The 20,109-nt window shown below is 33.5% G+C and overlaps 1 protein-coding gene across 2 annotated transcripts in view; it reads right to left on the bottom strand.

The window, feature by feature from the left end:
* Positions 1-667: 667 nt before the first annotated feature.
* Positions 668-20,109, bottom strand: part of LOC130612403 (calcineurin-binding protein cabin-1-like) — a 40,833-nt gene continuing 21,391 nt past the window's right edge. For both annotated transcript variants that reach the window (XM_057433708.1, XM_057433709.1), the window contains 31 exons: positions 19,904-20,031; positions 19,338-19,408; positions 18,804-18,882; positions 18,549-18,601; positions 17,971-18,048; positions 17,793-17,876; positions 17,102-17,208; positions 16,935-17,010; positions 16,588-16,676; positions 16,149-16,268; positions 15,848-15,938; positions 13,810-13,875; positions 13,582-13,614; positions 12,890-12,988; positions 12,764-12,818; positions 12,309-12,393; positions 11,626-11,800; positions 11,482-11,534; positions 10,959-11,013; positions 10,771-10,824; positions 10,215-10,427; positions 9,992-10,081; positions 9,345-9,498; positions 7,191-8,740; positions 6,795-6,908; positions 3,942-4,105; positions 3,484-3,526; positions 3,361-3,405; positions 3,128-3,214; positions 2,442-2,495; positions 668-768 (listed from right to left, as the gene is read on the bottom strand). In XM_057433708.1, the coding sequence (XP_057289691.1) occupies positions 703-768; positions 2,442-2,495; positions 3,128-3,214; positions 3,361-3,405; positions 3,484-3,526; positions 3,942-4,105; positions 6,795-6,908; positions 7,191-8,740; positions 9,345-9,498; positions 9,992-10,081; positions 10,215-10,427; positions 10,771-10,824; positions 10,959-11,013; positions 11,482-11,534; positions 11,626-11,800; positions 12,309-12,393; positions 12,764-12,818; positions 12,890-12,988; positions 13,582-13,614; positions 13,810-13,875; positions 15,848-15,938; positions 16,149-16,268; positions 16,588-16,676; positions 16,935-17,010; positions 17,102-17,208; positions 17,793-17,876; positions 17,971-18,048; positions 18,549-18,601; positions 18,804-18,882; positions 19,338-19,408; positions 19,904-20,031 (4,231 nt within the window). In that variant the 3' untranslated portion in view covers positions 668-702. The remainder of the gene's footprint in view (positions 769-2,441; positions 2,496-3,127; positions 3,215-3,360; positions 3,406-3,483; positions 3,527-3,941; positions 4,106-6,794; positions 6,909-7,190; positions 8,741-9,344; positions 9,499-9,991; positions 10,082-10,214; positions 10,428-10,770; positions 10,825-10,958; positions 11,014-11,481; positions 11,535-11,625; positions 11,801-12,308; positions 12,394-12,763; positions 12,819-12,889; positions 12,989-13,581; positions 13,615-13,809; positions 13,876-15,847; positions 15,939-16,148; positions 16,269-16,587; positions 16,677-16,934; positions 17,011-17,101; positions 17,209-17,792; positions 17,877-17,970; positions 18,049-18,548; positions 18,602-18,803; positions 18,883-19,337; positions 19,409-19,903; positions 20,032-20,109) is intronic.

Genomic DNA, 20,109 nt, shown 5'->3' with positions numbered 1-20,109 from the left:
ATTCAAATTGCTTTATTTTTAAAAATAATAGGTTTTTGTACCTTTAGTACCGTTTAACAGGGTAGTTCTGTAACCTAATAATTTACGTACCGCTACACCAGATTGATACCCTTCCGTGCTTTACTATTCTCGGTAGTAAAACCGGCGACAAAAAAAGGAGCCCATTTAAAAGTTCTACGGGCTAAAGCTGTAGAACAAAAAGTGTAAAACCGTTTCAGTTGCAAAAATAAATTCTGCGATAGTCTTTATCTGATCGTGCTGAAGTGCGTAAGTAACTAACCCTTCAAGGAGAAATTGAAGATGCCAATGGCATTTAGTGCCAACTTAGTAAGTAAGTTCTTATACGATAAACAAACTTCAAAAGTTTTTGCTGCTGTCACTTTTTATCTACTTTTCTCTAATTATCTATATTTTAATACCCGTACACGTCTGTCTGTCACGCAAAATGGTAGCTTAGCTGCGCAATAGCGAGAAGCACGCAATGCGGTATAAAAAGGACGGGCGAACCCGTGGATCTTCCACGGGCTAAGGACTATTAACCTAGATTTGCGGGCGCACACTTTTTTGCGTATCATTTTCCGCGCAAATATTATTAGCATCAACTTGAGCAAATGTTTAATTGTTGGTGGCATAATTTCCAAGACTGGAAGATGAAAAAAAAGCTTCCTTGTCATTGAAATATGTTTTTTACAAAATACATCATTAAAGCGGGAATTTGGTTTGTTGACAAAACTTGATGGCTTCTTCAAGATGTTTCGTGTCTTCCTCCTGAAAAAATTAATTTAATTTTACCCACTGATATTTTCTATCTGTCAATATACTAAGGACACAACAAAATTCTGTAGAAAATTGCCAGTTAAATATATTTTCCCTGCAGTTTAATGCAACACTACTTTTCAAATGGCATGGTGAAGCAATGCTACCTTATTGCCCGATTGGGTGATGTTATATTGTCAATTACACGATAAAACGATGACAACTTACAGATTGAGTGGTGCAACTTTGCAATTGCACGATAGGAACATGTCATGTTGCAAATTGCACGATATGATTATGTCATGTAGCAAATTGCACGATATGATTATGTCATGTTGCAAATTGCACGATATGATTATGTCATGTTGCAAATTGCACGATATGATTATGTCATGTAGCAAATTGCACGATATGATTATGTCATGTTGCAAATTGCACGATATGATTATGTCATGTTGCAAATTGCACGATATGATTATGTCATGTTGCAAATTGCACGATATGATTATGTCTTGTTGCATATCGTAGGATATGATTATGTCATGTTGCAAATTGCACGATATGATTATGTCATGTTGCAAATTCCACGATATGATTATGTCTTGTTGCATATCGTAGGATATGATCATGACAAGACGCAAATTGCACGATAGGAACATGTCATGTAGCAAATTGCACGATCCGATTATGTCATGTTGCAAATTGCACGATCCGATTATGTCATGTTGCAAATTGCACGATAGGATTATGTCATGTTGCAAATTGCACGATATGAGTATGTCATGTTGCAAATTGCACGATATGATTATGTCATGTAGCAAATTGCACGATATGATTATGTCATGTTGCAAATTGCACGATAGGATTATGTCATGTAGCAAATTGCACGATGTGATTATGTCATGTTGCAAATTGCACGATATGATTATGTCATGTAGCAAATTGCACGATATGATTATGTCATGTTGCAAATTGCACGATATGATTATGTCATGTAGCAAATTGCACGATATGATTATGTCATGTTGCAAATTGCACGATATGATTATGTCATGTTGCAAATTGCACGATATGATTATGTCATGTAGCAAATTGCACGATATGATTATGTCATGTTGCAAATTGCACGATATGATTATGTCATGTTGCAAATTGCACGATATGATTATGTCTTGTTGCATATCGTAGGATATGATCATGACAAGACGCAAATTGCACCAAAGGAACATGTCATGTAGCAAATTGCACGATCCGATTATGTCATGTTGCAAATTGCACGATAGGATTATGTCATGTTGCAAATTGCACGATATGAACACGTAACGCAATGTGACCTCGCAAATTACAAATCACAAAGATAAAGTAAGGTTGAATTGAACCAAAATAGAATCTAGCTGACATAATGTGACGGTAGTAGAAAGGGTAAACAAGGTAACATATTTATGATGAGTAAATGTGAAGTATTAAATATTTTTTTTCTTGACATCAACTTTTGAAGGACTTAACAACATCCACACTATTAGATAGAATCTAGTATTATCAATTTTTTATATTCATTTAGTTTCAAAAATGAGGTAATGACTTATTGACTTATTTGGAAAAACGTAATCTACACTTATTAAGAGAAAATCTGGTCAATGTGATGCAAATGACCCCGCTAATAATAATAAGAAAGATTTACTTACTTGTTGCGGGGAAGTGTACTTTACATAAGCTTTTATCAACAAATATTCCGTTGTCTAAAATAAAAATAACCGTAATATTCGACGTACATTTTGTTTATTTGCAGCACCCTCCAATTTTTACTTGAAATATATTTTCCAAGCACCATCCCACCGACCTCTCTTTGTTTACTTCAAGCTGATTATTTCGTAGACTAGAAAACAGCAAAAGTGTATAGACGGCGGTAAATGGTGGTATCGCTTTTTTATGCCACTTTTTAAGTGACCAAGTTTCCTGGTTGTTTTAAGGAGCTTCTGTTAATCTTGAATATTTAAAAAAAAAAGATGCAAATAGTTTTTTTTCGATTGGTAGTAGTATTTGTGCTTTTTGTTTTAAAAACAACTTCTGTGAATTCTCAGTTTCAAAGTGTGTTTTTTCATGCTATGATTTTTAAGACATATTTTTTACATTAGATTACAGATCTTTAATAATTTTTCTGATGACGTTATCAATGGTTCCCATAAAATTTGTTTTAGACAGTTTGAAAGTGTGCTACGCTTTAAGTAATTATCACCAAGGATTTCGGAAATAACACTTGCGGGTACTTGGTGACACCCCATCCACACCCCAAGGTTTACATGAACAAATGAAACTCGATGAAGTAGGGGGTCAGGAAAATGTGTTATTATTACTTTCATTTACAACTAACCTTCACAGAGATCTGCATCTTTTGAGAATGTTTGTAAATTTCATGAGCCTCGAAAACAAGCTGCTTTAAATCTTCTTTCCCTGATACCTTAACGAGATTCAGAAATTAGTACAAAAGTATAGAAAATTTGTAATGGGATAATGAATCATTCTAAAAGTATAGACAAAACATCCTTAAATATGGACAAAAGATTAGTGCATAAAATTTGAAAGTTTAAAATATGAATAACTAACATGCTTGATTTTACACTTCAACGTTTCCAGCACATAATCAAACGCCTAAAATTAAAACAAAAAGTAATTTAAAACAAATACGTGCTTCCGTCTTCGTTATCCTTGCTTATCATCAAACATTACCTTGATGGCTAAGAAAGCACGATCATTGTCACGCAAATATTTTCTAAAAAAAAATAGATATTCGTGAATTTCTGTAAAAAGTTCGCTCAACACCACAAGATTATTATTTGAACTGAACATTTTTTTCCTACTATTCTTCTTCAATATGAGACGAAATTGAGGTAACCGACAAGTAAAAAAACAATGAGACTGCGAACATATACGGCACACAGCAGTAACACAATGGTAGACTACAACAACATTGACGATGGAGGATTTTTTAACTCACCTTGGTCTATACTATTACTTTTAGTATGTTAATAATTATTCAACTATTTTGAAACACCTCCTACAGGATGCAATAATATTTATCCAGTTCTTTTGCTTATATATCAAGATATCTCTCATAATATAGCCAGAGAAATAAAACTTAAAATGTCTTTATATGTAGGAGTAAAGATTTTAAATGGTATGCTCACTTGTCTTTGTCAGGTGTTTTATGAAGAAAAGCAGAGATGTGGAGTAAGAGATGATTATCCTTCAATTCAAATAGAACATCCAGCATTAACTCGATCCCTCTGCGGATGTGTGTACAAAAACTCCCAGGACGATCGATTTCGTTTACTGGGATTCTCCATAAATACTAAAAAAATAAATAACGGAGTTAGTAGAGTCAAGATACCTAAATAATGTCGAACTATACTCCAATCAAAAGTTGATAGTACGTTTTAAAAGAACCAGCTGAGAACTGACGACCCATGCCGGATGTAACTCCACAGGATAACTGTATTTGCAGCCTTTTGGTTGGTTTGGTTGGTCACTATTTCTCAAATATTAGTCAAGCGGATAAGATAAAATATAACAGACAGACAAATTAAATCAACCGCAGTCATTATATAGTGATTATAAATTCTATGCTTTTCTTGCTTTTAATAGTTACTAGAGTCGTAAAATTGATAGCTATCAGTTAATAAAATGTGGTAATAAAAATAATAATGCATTTTAGCGTTTAAAATAATCTCTTCCGTATTGTAGGTCATTGTTTTAAGTTTATCCAATTGAGAATTTGCAAGGCTAAAATTAACCCCTTTTTACTAGATATTTTAAAACGAGCTTGCATCGTCATAATCGGCTAAACGCCAGTTTCCCATGCTAGCACCTACAATGTATTAGTCCTAAACTCAAACCCTTCTGCATCAACGCTGTCGTTATTACCTCCTGACAAGTCTTTCTCGGATTTACCCAAGGAACTATGAAGTTTCTACACTTTCCTACTCAATCATACTCCTCGATTTTTTGCAAATGTCCCAACCAATCAATTAGGGTTTTTCTGTTTTTTAAGCTGCTGTTATATTATCCACCTAATCATTGTCATATCATTCCATTCTCACCGGTGAAGATTTTTCTGTTTCACTGCACATTTTTCACTGGCATACAACATAACACTTCTTGTACAGGTCTCATTCAATCTACCTTTTACCTCAACAGAAATACTCTGCTAGCTAACAAGGGAGGTAACCCTTTACATTTTCGTGGAAAGCAACATTTCTTCGGACACTTCCTTTACTACACAACATATCACCAAGTAACAGAAGTTCTCAACTAACTCATACGAGCCACTGTTGTTCATCATTAAAGCTGTAAAAACTTTATATAATAAAAATTTTATATAAAATTTTTTTTATATAATATCACCTTTGCAAAGCTTACATACAAAGTGAAAGTCAGCTCTTAACCTTCCTGTAATACCACTACACCTCTTATGTACACAATGCTCACATTTCCAACAAACTCCACAAGGACACTTTCACTGCAACCTATGGTAACAACTCTTAAAAGCTAACTTTTTCCCTATATCTATGACCATCCAAGAAACCTTCATCATACCTACAATATCTTGCTTAGTTTTTTTCATTTGCCTTGCTATCTTAAACACCTCATTACGCTGCTTTTCCTTTCTCAACAAATCTCCTAATCTCTCTCTCTGCTTCCGATTTATCTTTATACATTTATTAACCTGTTTATTCCCCCGTCAGGTCTGTCTATGTGTAGCTGTCCTTTCGTACAGTCACAGGTGTCATTAGAAGCTTCTAGAAGACAATTTTTCAAAGTAGTCTAAGTATTTACAACATCCACTTACTATACTACCCTGGGTCAATTGATAAACTTTTGCACTAAGTTGTCTTGTTACAATCTCTTCCTTCGGCTTTCAATAGTCCAGACTAGGCCATGCGGAAAAAAACACTTCCCCTGATATAAATTTCGCATCCTTCACCACCTCCTTGTTTGACAACCACTTCACGCAGATATTATCAGTCTACTGTGTTACGAACCACCTTGTTCATTGCTATCTTGAACTCAAGCAGTCTCTCACCTTTCCTTATTTCTGATCCCAAATCCATGGCTTCGATACACATCTCTATAACCTTCAGCTGACTTCCTAAAATGACCATTAGAGTACCCCTCCACCATGACAAACTCGTTTTCTCTTTCACTTGTCTCCTTCATTTGTCTTCATCACAAAGTCCACACTGTGGCACACAAACTGACACAAAAAAAGATTTTAACCACATGTCAAGAGATCTATGTTCTAACATTTCAACTACTTCACGTACTCTGTCTCTCAGTCTACCAAGATTTACACTAGCCGACCCAAACCTACTTTTATCTACCTTGTGATGTGAAATCTGGGTAATAGTCTGACGATCCTTACACCTGAGATCTATCCTCCAGTGCGCAACACTTCCACTCCTTAGAGATCCAGTCCCGCTTACGCAGTTCGTTTTATAAACAGTTCTCACGGCAATTAATAAATAGTTTTGGCATTATTTTACAGCTGGATGTCTGCCAACCGTTTAAATACTGGACTAGTTGTTTTATAAAGTGACACCATCAGTATGTGGCTTTTTAAAGCGCTTCCACAATCGCCTCTGGTGGAGGACGTTCCCTCCTTATTTGTCCCTTAAAGAGATCCCTCACCAAAAATTCTTCCAATGTTTAATTTTTTCTTAATTTCTTTCTTCGTTATTAATTCAAACGATATGTGTAACTTTCACTCTCCGATTCTAATGAGTCCTGAGGTTTTGGACTTTCTTTAACTCCTTTTCTCCAATTTCTAGAATAATTTGTCTTTTTGTTGCTTAAAAATAATTTTAGATTGTGTTAAGGCTCAAAATTGATTGTTTTTTACGAATATAAAGGCCCATCAAGACGTAAGGTATTCTTACACAAAAATTGCTCGAAAGTTTGTAAAGCATTAAAAATCTGTAATTTTTAAGGCAAGGTAAGCGATATCACATAGGCTTAAAGTTTAAAACATAACAACTTTGTACCTGGAATAAGTTGGTCTTTTTCTTTCCAGAAAAAATGCCATGTGACGGTAGTGGAACGAAATATTTTGTTGACGTTGTACTTCCAAGAAGCAAGTCTCGGCTCCACTGAAGATTCTAAACACGCAATAATTTGGAATATTAGTACGTTACCAAGCACATCGATTTGACATACATTACAACAATGTTCCTGGTACGTTTTTTTTAGAAGTTTTTCACGACTTTGCAGAGGTCTAAGCTATGAAAGATCTGCAAATGACAAACTGTAAAATTACGTCGGTGAAATTACATAAACACAAAATTTCAAAGAGTGCTACTTGTTAACATTTCTTTTTTCGATATTACCATGTAAATACAAATTGCAAACTTGGTTTTGTTTAAAAAAAAACATAAACGTACCTTTAAACAACTGTAGGCTAAAAAATGTGACATCTGATATTGACTTTTATAGTGCTCAGGGAATCTCCGAATACAGAAACCAAACGCAGCTAAGCACTTTTCTGCAGTAGCTTTATAACATGTTTCTTCAGCTGTATTTTTGAATATGCGTTTGTTAAACTCTTTCTTTGTTATATGTTTACTAGTTTTATCACTTTCTTTACTTCGATCACTTTCTGTATTATTTGTATTTTGAACAGTGCCAACACTGCTTGAAGCTGTCACGGTGTATGTTGAAGCTGTTTTAGAATCTAATAATGTCTTGCTTATTTCTGCTTCTACCTTTGCAACAACATCATCTAATGCTGACTGAACTTCTATAATAACATTAGCTTCAGTTGTCACAGCATCTTTTTCAGTTTTTCCAGATAATTCAAGATTTCCTGGTAATGCATTTGTTTGTTTCTTAACTCCTACTTGATTGTTCAAAGCAGTTTTGTTTACATTTTGAGTATTACCAGTAAGGTCTATTATAGTCTTTGGTAATACACTAAATGGTATGGACTTATCTTGAATTAAAGTTTTATTTAATCGTTCAGTGGTAGGTAATTGTAATTTCGAATAATCTGTAGAAGAAGAAGAAGTAGAGCATTCTCTTGACTTAAATGAATTGCTTTCGTCCTGTTCACCTTGATTCACGCAAACGCCAGTAGTTGCAATTGCGATCATTGATGTGGATGCATCATGCATATATTTTGTCAAACAACATGAACGGTTCGTATTGCTTGCTGAAACCGACATGGTGGACTTTGGAACGATATTCTCAAAAGAAATGTTACTTTTCGAGTCTAACGGGTTAGCATAAGAACTTAACGTCGATGTAACAGCAGTAGAAACGTCTCGTGTACATAGCCAACCAGTACTTGTTGAAGAGTATCTATTAGCAACATTGGAGGGAGTGGTGTAATGTGCACTTGAACTAACAGATGATAACGGAGAGCAAGTGGCGCTAAGATATTTTGGGGTTTTTGATGCATCACATAGATTTAAAGGCATAGAACCTTCTTTTGCACTCATCTTCGGCGTATTCAGTGATACAAACGTAGTACTTTCCTTAGAAGAATTAAGCTGTGGAGAAGTTGTCATCACTGCAGTGAATGGTGGGGAAGTCGCACCGTTAGAAACAGTAGACTTAGATTGTACAGTTTCATGAATAGCAACATCAAAATCAACGTTTTTAAGACAAACACTCTTCACCAAAACTTCTAAACATTGTTCAACTTCTTTATCAACAATGAAACCACGTGGTTTCTTTGACATGATGTTTGGCAACGAGGACTGCTGCGGTTGTAAATTTCCCTGAACTTTCTTTGTTGTGTTTGAATTAATCCTGGTTTGAGAAAGTGTCACAAATCTGTTTTCTACAGTTCCTTGCTGTTTTGGTCCGTTTACGTTTTGTTCTTCTACGTTTTTAGACACAAGGTCAATCAAGGTTTTTACAACGTCTGAAACAATACTCTCTTCAGGAATTACAGTCACTTTCCCTTTAGCTGCTGCAGAAGATGAAACATCTGGAAAAGAAAACATATAACTAAAACGCGCAGCTTTTCGTTAAAGTGTTTTTAAACGGATACTGACCGGTTTTGGTGTTGTGAAATACAAAGTCTAAGATCAAAAGTTAGAAACTGAGCTTACCCGGGTCTGTGCGCTTTACGCAGGGCATTATATTTTACAGGGCAACATCAAATCAGTCAGTACCCAACCGCATCGAATAAAAAAATTTTTGTTTTGCAAAAAATCAAAGTTATCATTTTAAGTTGTTTTTTCCAAGAAATCAAGGAGAAAAACATATATTTGATATTGATACTTCTGGAACTCTATATCACAAGGTACACCAAACAAATTGGAGTTATTTTTGAAGTGCAAACGAAATAGAAAGATGGTTTTTCTATTTTTCATTTGTATACGTTTTGTGGTAACATTTAATTAAGGCTTCCCACACCGGGCTCCATACAAGGCCCTGTTTTTCGTGAGCCAATCAAATCATCGGATTTCTGTATCAGTTAGGTATTAAATGCAAATATTGCATTGGTTTGAGAAACATGTTTTTGTAACAAAAAAGATTTATCCAAAGAATCCGTTCTGCTATTTTAACATCCTCTTCAAGATACCTACCATTCTCTTTCAACGTCAGTTTGTCAACTTCTACAATTTCTACATATATAATTTGATTGACAGCTCGTTCTAAGTGCTTCTCGAGAAGATCATAATCTATTGTTTCCGAGTATTTCAAAATTTTCAAGATGGAAGCATGGATGCGATAGAACAACTAAAATAATAACAGTAGTAGTGGCATTCGTACAATTTCACACCAGAAAAGTAACATTTCAAAAATAAATAAGAAAATTATATAAACAAAATATACCCAAATTTTACGGAATGAAATTTAATACAGAAGCCATAAAAAGCACAACGCACAATAACAATGTTGACGAGAGAAGCAGTAACAACAACAGCAACAACAACGACCATACCAAAAACGAAAGCACGACAACAGGGCTAGAACAACGACCACAACGACCATAACAACGACCAAAGCAACAAATACAACAACAACAACAACAACAACAACAACAACTAAAACAACCACGAGAACAACAACAACGAAAACAACAACAACAACAACAACGAATACCTTAAACATAACGACGACGTTGGCAACGACGACGTTGGCAACAACAACGACCACATAATCAACGGCAAAAACAACAAGAAAAAAGAGTACACGAACAACATCATCAGCAAACAAATAAATCACCTACCTCAACTGCTTCGATAGAGTACTCTGGTGGACCATGATAAGAAATCCTTTTCAAGTAATGAGCTCCTGATTGATACAGTTCTTCTAACGACTTGAATAAACCAGACAAGAATGTGAGAAAAGTAAGTTAAATAAAGTAATGAAGGATAGAAAAGAAAAATAGACTTCTCTTTATTATAAATAATCGTCATAGCCTGCATCCATTGAGTTACAAAAAAACGAACCTTTTGATAATAATCCAGGTATGAAGAAGCAGGCTTTTGTAATTTTTCGGCAATTTTTCCAAGCATATAATAATGCAGCCATCTTTCGCCTTCTTTTAAGGAAGCCGCTTTCAATGCATCAGTGAAACACTTTTCAGAAAGCACAAGCATTTGCTTTTGCATGGTGCGATAGCTTTCTAATAGCTGTACATCATGTTTTTCATCTTGGATTCCCTGTAATATAGATCGCAAGTATATTTTAAAAAGGATACTTCCATTCAATACAAAGACTGAAAAGTTCTGTACGTTTATTAGTTTTGTAAATTTAAAGAAACACAAGAGAAGCTTGATACGAGGAAAGATTTACAGTTACAACTAATAAAAACGCCACCCTTAGGTCACTGTTATTTGCTAGCTATGCATGCAGCTTCGTCACACCCTCTTTTCTACTAGCCTACCCGTTACGCGATCTACTAGCTTGACTGTTATGTAATAAAAGTAAAAAAGAGGCCACAAAAATCGGTTATGCAAAGGCTGTCGTAAATCATTTTCTTTATATTAAACATTCTTCACCTACTTCTAGTAACTTTCTAGCAGCGTATGAATTCAACATGTACGTTGTCTGGCCATACTATAAAACAATCACACTACAACAATTAAACGCAAAATTAAATCCTTTACAACTCTTTTATATGTTATGTTGATAAGAGATTGTGCTTCTCACTCAGTATTCAGGCGAAACCATTGCGTCTATTAGCTACATACCTCTTCGAGAACCAAACACTTCTCGTTACATAATGCGACTGCTTTTTCATAACATCTGAAAAGTAGAAATATACTTAGTAGAGAAGTTTAAGTGAAGCTTGCACTTTCTTGGGCTGCCGATACAACGAACATCTGCGCCACATAAATTATATTTAAGCGGTACGATTGATTGTTGCTAAATCAATCGCAGAAATTAATTTTTGCTTATGACGTAGTTACCCTATTTTCAAAAAAGAAGTTCTTCCTACATGAAACATTGACACATGTAACTTTTTAATTAATGATTGATATATCTTTTCCTCGATTCAATAAAAATGTACTTTTGTTCACTCTGTGTTGAAAGTTCCACGAATTACAACTTCCAGTGATTTATTTTGCACGCAACATTTTTACATGAGATATCTCCCATAATATTTAGGAGTATTTAATTTCACAAATTTGGGCAACATCCAGGAAAAAAGCTAAAACTACGACCCATGAAAATTAGCGCAATTATAGTGTATATAAAAAAGGAATAAATTACCGAAGGGTTGCTGTTATGTGTTTCTTCATTGGACCATCGCTTTTCAACTCGCACTGAAGTGTAAAGTAAGCAAATACACTACATCATGGAACATCAAGTGCGCAATTTATGATCAGTGCTTCTCTCTTTGAGAAAAGATCTTACCTGATTAATTTTCTCCTCCAGTCTTGAACCTCTGGTAAGCGCCATAGCCGCCCAGGACTGAAATCGGGTCGGTTTGATGCATACATCGTGCATATAAAATTTCAAAGCTTTGTTGAATTCTTTATTTTTGAAGTAAAAGTCGCCCAAATAGTAAAATAAATCTTCCATTCCAGTACTATATCAAAATAAGAAAGCGAAAAAAAAAATCAAAAAAAATAATAACTCAAGAGAAAATAGAGGAATAATACAATAAGGAATTGATTAAAGTAAATACATTTTCACAAGTTTTTAGTGGATTATTTAATACTGCAGATATTTCCTTTAGAGTAAAATTCCATTTTTTAATTCAGCCTCATAGGGGTGAAATTTCAATTTCAGCCTCGTAATTGTGATATTTTGTTTGGTGGATGATAAATTAAACACATTTTGCAGGATGCTTGTTAAACTATTTAATGTAGTCAATTTTCTAAATTTTTTTATCCTGTTAGTCGCATAGTAATTGCTCAACCCTATCCCCTAGCCACTCGGTTGCTTATAAAAAAACGTAAATTAAATTTAAATCTGTTAAAGCCACTGGTACAAGAGTAGCTTCTTGAAACGTTAGTTAAGAAATATCCGTACAGCACGTGGATTTTTAAAGTATCACAAAGTTTTATATTTAAATAGAAATTAGGAAAGTCAACCTTTTTCCATTCTGCAAATTATGATCAGGTATAGGTAAATCCTCACCACCGTCGATATAATGTTGTAATGTTTCAAATGGAATAACTAAAATACAGAACAGAAATAAGTCTAACAATAACATCCAATTTCGGACTTATTTTTTCCTCCTGTATCAATTTGGATGCAGAGAGCAATGATGTGCTACAATGTTTAGGGCTGAGTGGACAAAAACCACTTAGTCAAACAACCCAACTAACAAAGGATAATTTGACCCCTGATAAAAAAGAATTATTTTAGACATTAGGAAATTTCTTTAAGGTCTAGCTAGTAGCTTTAGACAAGGTTTTAGATTTTTAATTTTCGTTAAGAATCGCCACAGAATTCTAAATTGCCACTTTTTATGTTCATTTTTCGTAGATGATGTCCAGTTATGTTCAGAATAAAACGTGTCTGATTAGTAAATAGATAATTTTACCTTCAATATCTTGTTGGGGTACGACGCTGCAGATTTTTCGCAATACGTTTTGAACCTAAGAATTTAAACAACTTAGTTAATCACATATAAAAAAAATCAAAAAAAGATTTAAAATTTGTTGCTCACCTCTACAGAAATTGTAAAAGGTTTCAGGTCAAACTGTGGTAGTCCAGTTGGTTTGTAGAAATCGTACAAAACTTTCGCGTTGTCCCATGTTAATTTTATCTAAACGAAATAGGGTCCTAATGTCAACAAAAAATAAATTTCAAATAAAATTACTGCTAAAATTCGAGCAGATTTAGGAGTTACCTTAGTTTGCTAAGCTTTTGAAAATAGGTAGGTAAGATCAAGTAAAAGTGTTTTGAGAGTCTAACCAATGTTATTTGAGAGTCTAACCAATGTTATTTGAGAGTCTAACCAATGTTATTTGAAAGTCTAACCAAGTTATTTGACATTAAACTTTAGAACAATTTAGATACAAAAATTTCATGTTCTTTCTTGTCCCAAGCATTTAAAATATGGGGTTTTGAGAGAAGAGCAGTTTAGAAGGGAAACACTAAGTTATAAAAGATTTTTTCAGCAGGAGAAACTAGCTTATTGGTGCCATTTTTCAGGATATTTTTTATGTAATTCTCAGATTTACAAACAACACCTCAAAGCTTACAACACCTTAGACTTTTTTCATCACAAGAATATTGCATGTAAATGGAAAACGGCAAACACCCAATCCAGCAACGAATGTTATATACATTTTTTTATAAACATAGATAACCCTTTTTTAAAATTTTCAGACTGTTCCAAAAAAGCATTCAACTTACTGGCTGGTCATTGTGTTCTTGAATACTTTTTGTCTGTAATAAAAATAAGGAAACAAAGTAATTCATGATGAACGTTGAGCATAGCTGAAATTATTTCGATTGAGGACGCACGCGAACATCAAATAAGGCTAAATAACATTCTGGAAGTATAGAATATGGTATATATTATGTTATTATTACTGCGCAAAGAAAATCATCCATAGATGCACTGCAAATTACCCAGCATACCTTGGTTTTCTTGCATGGATTACCGTATAAACAATAAAAACATTGCTCCAAATTTTTCAAGATATCCTAAAAACAGATATATAATATTCTTAACAGTATTCTAATAGACCATTTCGGAGATTATGCGTCATTATGAATTTGCGGGACTCGGTGGTGCAAGTTGAACTTTGGACTTCACTTGGTTTTATTTAGTCTTTTGCCTAACGGACGTGCTGGCGGCAGGACAGTTTTTTGTTATCTGTTTTTATGTTTGTGATACTAATTTTATGATATATATTTTGAAAAATACTTTTATTATGCACTTATTTGTACTTTTAATTTCCTTTTGTAGAATAAAGGCAACTTAATATATCCTAAAAACCTTTAAACTAGCTAGCTAGCTAGAAGTCTCCCAAAAATGCTTTTAGGACACTGTACTGTAGCTAGCTATAAGGCTGTAATTAGTAATTAATGCTTGGTTAAAGGTAATTTCATTTTATATTTAGATATTTAAAATTGTGTAGCTGCTTTGTGCATTATAAAGATATTGGCATTGGATTTTAAACTTGGATTTTTAGAGAGAAATTTTTATTTTGGAAATACCTTACAGGATTGGACTTGAACTTTGTTTTTGGATTTGTAAAGAAATGTTTAGGTTGTAATATTTGTGAAGATCTAGAGAGTTATAATCCATTGTCAAAATACTTGTCAAAACTCTACAATGTTATCTATTCCTAAAGTAAAACTTAAGCTCGCAAAATAATCTGGCTTCTTCCTATGATGGGTGTAAAAATTTTCAATACACTGCCCATAGAGATACGATGACAAAGTCATTTGCAAATTTTAGGAATAGAGTGATTAGTCATTTTAATTGCAAATAATTTTTATTATTTGGATATTTTTATAATTTTGTTTTTCGGTGACAATTACACTAATCTGTATGTCTGTCCCTTGATTCGTCTACTTAAACACTCCTATCTTTGAGTCTTTCAAGAGTGGTATTAGAAAGAATACCTGTCTTTCTTTCCTGCTTTCGCTATTGCCCTATAATTTTTTTGTACGCTTCTCTTATTGAAAAATATCAAAAAGGGAGAAATGAGTTTAGTTTACAGACTAAAGTGGTATTCGATTTTTTGTTTTTCTATGTTATTTGTTTCAGTCATAATGTATATTTTACATGATGTTTTGTTATATATATGTATGTCTTTATCGGTTTCTTTATCAGGACACACAATTATAGCAGTAAATTTTTACTAAAGTGTAAATCTTTATGATAAATAAATTACTCTGTGAAGCTTGTTTGAATTATTGGCATAATAAGTTCCATTGCAGAAAAAGCTCTGGCGATTAACTCAACTATTACTCAGTCCACAAGAAGTGAGTCAGCTGCCTCACACTAAGTTCTAAAAAATCCTCATACGTTGTAAGAGCTGACAAGAAGTCAGTCAGCTGCCTCACACCAAGCTCACACTAAGTTCTAAAAAATCCTCATACGTTGTAAGAGGCATAATTCGATCGTAAAAATATGTTTAAAGTTGATTAAATATTCCACTTCAGCGTTAAATTTTAAATGTATTAAATAGGAGTCAAAATAATAATAAAATACACTCAGTATCACCTACGCCCTGCACGTGTTTTTAATTGCTATTTATAATTTATTAATAGATCAAAGCAATACGCTTAAATAGATGTTGTCTGGTGTTATCCCCTGTTACTTAGATAAAAACATTACGAAGACCTAAACACGCTAAGAGTGTATACAAAACTCGTTTCTTTTAGTGTGTTTTAAGAGAGTTTTCTACTACGGCATGTAGGGCTCAAAGTTCAACTTGCACCACTGGGCTTCGAAAGTTCATAATGGCGCATAATCTCCGAAATGGTCTGTCTATGTTAAAGACAGGAAAATATAAAAACATTACAATATTCTGTGGCTCACAATAAACCAGAATGTTGTAAAAAAGAAATTCTTCTTTTTACAAGATAATCTCACTCATATATCAGAAACTAAATTCCCCTACATCTGGATCAAGGTCTACTAACTATAGTTATGTTTGCTTACTTCTCGCTGTGAAGTTCTAGAAAGTTCGTATAAAGAATCTTTTATAAACTGCTGAAGCAATATACCATCGTCATGGCAACACCAATGTTTTCTATGACCAAATATGGAACAGTATTTATAAGGGGGCAGATTTAGCTTTCATGGTTTTTTATGGCCCAATAACAAAGGAAAGAGAATCAAATAACGAAGGAGAGAAAACACGTTCATTACTGAGCATCCAGGTACAAACGCATTAAAATTTAAAATTGCACCATTCCCTTAAAAAACATATTTAAACTTTTTAAACAAGAATATACCTTACCTTCCTAAATACTCGTGAGCATTTTTTAAAAATTCTAGTGGCGAATTTTCACCAGTGCAGCTTTCTTTACTATGTTCTGAAGTCGATACATCGATTTCAACATCCTTTTGAGAGTATTGCCTTAAAAGAGTATTACAAACAGTACTGTAAGTCTTGTTTAATGCTTCCTTCTATTTTATTTTTTCAGGAACGTGGAGTGAGAAAGAAGGAATATCGAAGTAAAGACTGACAGAAAATAACAAGACAAATTTTTTAATGGAATAACAGGTACAAAAAAAGGTGTGTTCTTATTAATGCAGAAACAAGTGAGATTTTTAGGAAGATATTTTTTGACCAAGATGCTCTACGAGACGGCCTTAACTTTATAGGTATGTCTTTTAACAGCTATGAACAGCTACCAGTTAATATGTTAATGTTTACAACGTAAGATTATACTTACATTTGCATGATTCTATAAGTTATCAACCAAGGTAATGTTGTAACAAATTCTGTCTCTGCAGAGTCGCAGTCCATAGATAGTTCAATAAGCTGAGAATAGATCACATATGACCTGTTACACACAAGTGTGCTTAAGTGACAAGAAAATCTACAAAAATCTTCAAAAGAAAATAAATAGTAGAACAGATAACAAATAAATAATGTCATATACGATTTCAATAACTTAAAATAATGCACTCGACTTTCAAATGTGTAAACAATATAAATTTAGTACACACCGTTACTTGTATTACAAAGGAGTGAAAAGAAATGCTAAACAGTCTACATGCATGGGAAAACTATCCTTACCTTGATCATTTTGTCACTCAAAGATTGCATTAACTGCGTTGTTATCAACATCTCACACTGTTTGCAAGACATACAACTACAAGAAAGAAAGAAAAATATATTATTCAGTTAGTTAGACTTTTTTTACGAGATTACTATTCTTTCTTTTAAATATAGGTTGGACTTACTCATCCAAACATTTCAGAAGTTTGTTTAAGTGTATCTTCCAAGTCTCAGTTGCAGTTGCGGTGAGAAAAACTTCATTTAATGCAGTCACTGTACAATCAAGACATTGCTATAAAAAAATTACAAAGCAAACCAAAATTATAATTATCTTAACCTTCTTTAAATGGAGGAAGGAAGGGCATAAATTGCCCACAGCAAATTCAAATGGTAAAATGTTATGATATGATTTATGGCTATTGGCTATTGATATTTTTAAGACCGGCATCAGTTCCAAAAATTGTCACTCCACATGTTAATGACGTCAGGACTTAACATAAAATTGCTCACCATACTAACCCCCCTAAACTGAAAATGCTATAAATTCAGATTTAATGATCATATGAGCACGAAAATTTGCTTTTGATGTTTTTTTATTAAACATTATACCTAAGTTTTGCCACCTGTTGAACCTGTTTTGTTCAATTTCATAATTCTAATAATTAACCTTTTTCTTGTTGGCTATAAAGTTCTCACATTGTTTGGATAAAATTTCCGATGTCGTCACACAGAAACTATTGATATCAGCAAAAAAAATATGCTAATTTATTTCTTCTGTTTTGAACTACAATTGTGCTAATTAAGGGGCTGTTCATATGGGAAATATTTCCTCGGTTAGCGGGGAAATATTTCAGGTATGTAAAATTGCTTTTATACCTGATACTTGTTGCTTAGAAAGTAGGATTCCTGCAATAGAAGTAGCTGGGATGGTCTTTCTGGAGACAACTTCACATCACAATTCTACAACAAAAATATTGATCTTGAAATATACTACCAACAGTGGGGAGACAATATATGTATATACATAGTTTACGAATAGAAAATAAGGATTTACCTTGTTGGATGGCTCGATCAAGGATTCAAGAATTGAAATAATTTCACTGTGCTTTTGTTTATCTAGCAACTCTTGTAGCTATAAAAAAAAATTGTCTAATATTATTATATCTGTAAATTATTCTGTTTAAACAGCAGTCGATACATTAATAAGGTCAGGACTGGATGTTATGATACACAAAGCCAGTAATGGAATTCGTAGAAAAAAGATAATGGCCAAAAAGAAAATTCTAAGGAGACTGTAACAACTTTTCAAATACTAAATTTTTATGTTTATTAGCTCAGAAACGCTACCTCAAAAAAAAGCGCTTAGGAAAAGATTCTTAAGTGCTACAAACACAGGTTTAATTTCAATAAAATTTAATTCGTAATATATGAATTGACATCAAATCAGCCTAGGCTTGCAAAAAGTACAAGATTAGAAGATTTCATGGAAGAAATTCACAAGGACTGTAAATTGTGAGTATTACAAGTTTACCAGGTTGGTCTCTCCACCAGCCTGAAAAGCTTGAATATTTATCATACCCATAACACAAAAATATAAGGATTTATATTTGTATCTATAGTATATAAATTTACCTCTTCGAGTGATTGACTTTGTTGTACTGAATCAATCTTTTTATCAACTGTCTCTAAAAAGTTAAGCCAATTTTTTTTAAAAAAAAAAATAGAAAAATAATCGAAAGAAGAAACAAATTTAAGTGATTGGCTTAATGTAAAAAGAGCCAATTACTTAAGCCAAGGCGAATGCCAGAGTCCAGGTTTCAAATGTACATTACAGGAAAGTTTAAACAAATTAACACATTTAGTTGATTTTGGTTAATCTTCGGTTACCTTCAGAGATGATATTTTCATGCTTGCAGTTATGAAGTGTAATTTCATTTGATGAATAGCTCAACAACACATGTGCGCACTAAAGTGAAACATAAAGCATTCTTTATAATGAGAGATGTTTTCTGTCTGCAAGAAAAGAAAGAAATAGCGTATAATTAAAAGACGGAACAAACAGGTAACAACTAGTTTATGTTATAATACCCGTATACGGGTGCCTGTCACGCAAAATGGTACCGCATTAGCAAGACGCACTAAATGTGGTATAAAAATGACGGGCGAACCCGTGGATTTCCACGGGCCACTGACTAGTTTTAAATAATTTTTAGAACAGAAAATTGCTACAGAATTCAACAATTGCTACCAGTAAACAATACATTGGCAGTAGAATTTATCTGGAGTTATTTTTCAGCACATTCTAGTGTCCATAGCACCGATTAGCACTTATTAATGTAGTAAAAATTACGGTAACAAAGATGTTCGTTCTAAAATATCAAACTCAGAAATTAATTTTTAAAGGCATTTAAAAAAACTTACATTATTTAAAGCATTGGTGGCTGGATAGATTTCATTTTGCATCATGCAGTATCTTCCCTGAACCCAGTAAACTAAAAATTGACAAACAAAATAAACTTGTTTACTTGTGTTTATAGTTTAGGGAGCTAACTGAATTGGTACGATGGTCACGTCAGGTAGACAGGTCCTAGCTACATGGAACACTTGAAGCTGTGTGGTGATCCACCTTAGCAATACATCACTCTGGTGTAGTGCAATTAAAAGGGGAAAACAGTCTTCTTTACCAAAAATAGCTCATCACAGCTTGCTTATTAGGGGTAATTTTTCGTACCTTAGATTTAAATCTGGATGGTCCAGCTTTTGGTGAAACCCATGCAGTAAACCCTTACTTAGATACTTAAATTTGGATTTGTAACACCGCAACACTTAGAGGTTTTTCTCACATGCAGAAAACATCTCTATTGGTCTTTTAACGGTTACTTTCACCTCATTTACTGACAGAATAAACAAATTTAGTTAAATTTTCAATCACACAATTGGTTTAAAGTATGTATTACATCACATTATAAGTTAACTGGTATACTTACATCTTACTTTGAATTGGTTCTTTGGATGGGACAAGATATTATTCATTGCACCAAGCATGGATACATAATGAAGATCCGAAAGAAATTTCGTCAAACCTTCTTTGCTTAGTTTGGACAGCATGTTTGACCTAAGACAGTGTGAAAAAATCATAAAGTGTACACGCATAAGAAAGTGTTTTCACATATGTTTTCTAGTTCGTTAAAAA

This window comes from Hydractinia symbiolongicarpus, chromosome 10, assembly GCF_029227915.1.
Source record: "Hydractinia symbiolongicarpus strain clone_291-10 chromosome 10, HSymV2.1, whole genome shotgun sequence".
In the NCBI taxonomy this organism is placed as follows: Eukaryota; Metazoa; Cnidaria; class Hydrozoa; order Anthoathecata; family Hydractiniidae; genus Hydractinia; species Hydractinia symbiolongicarpus.
This window is presented reverse-complemented; position numbering and strand designations above follow the sequence as displayed.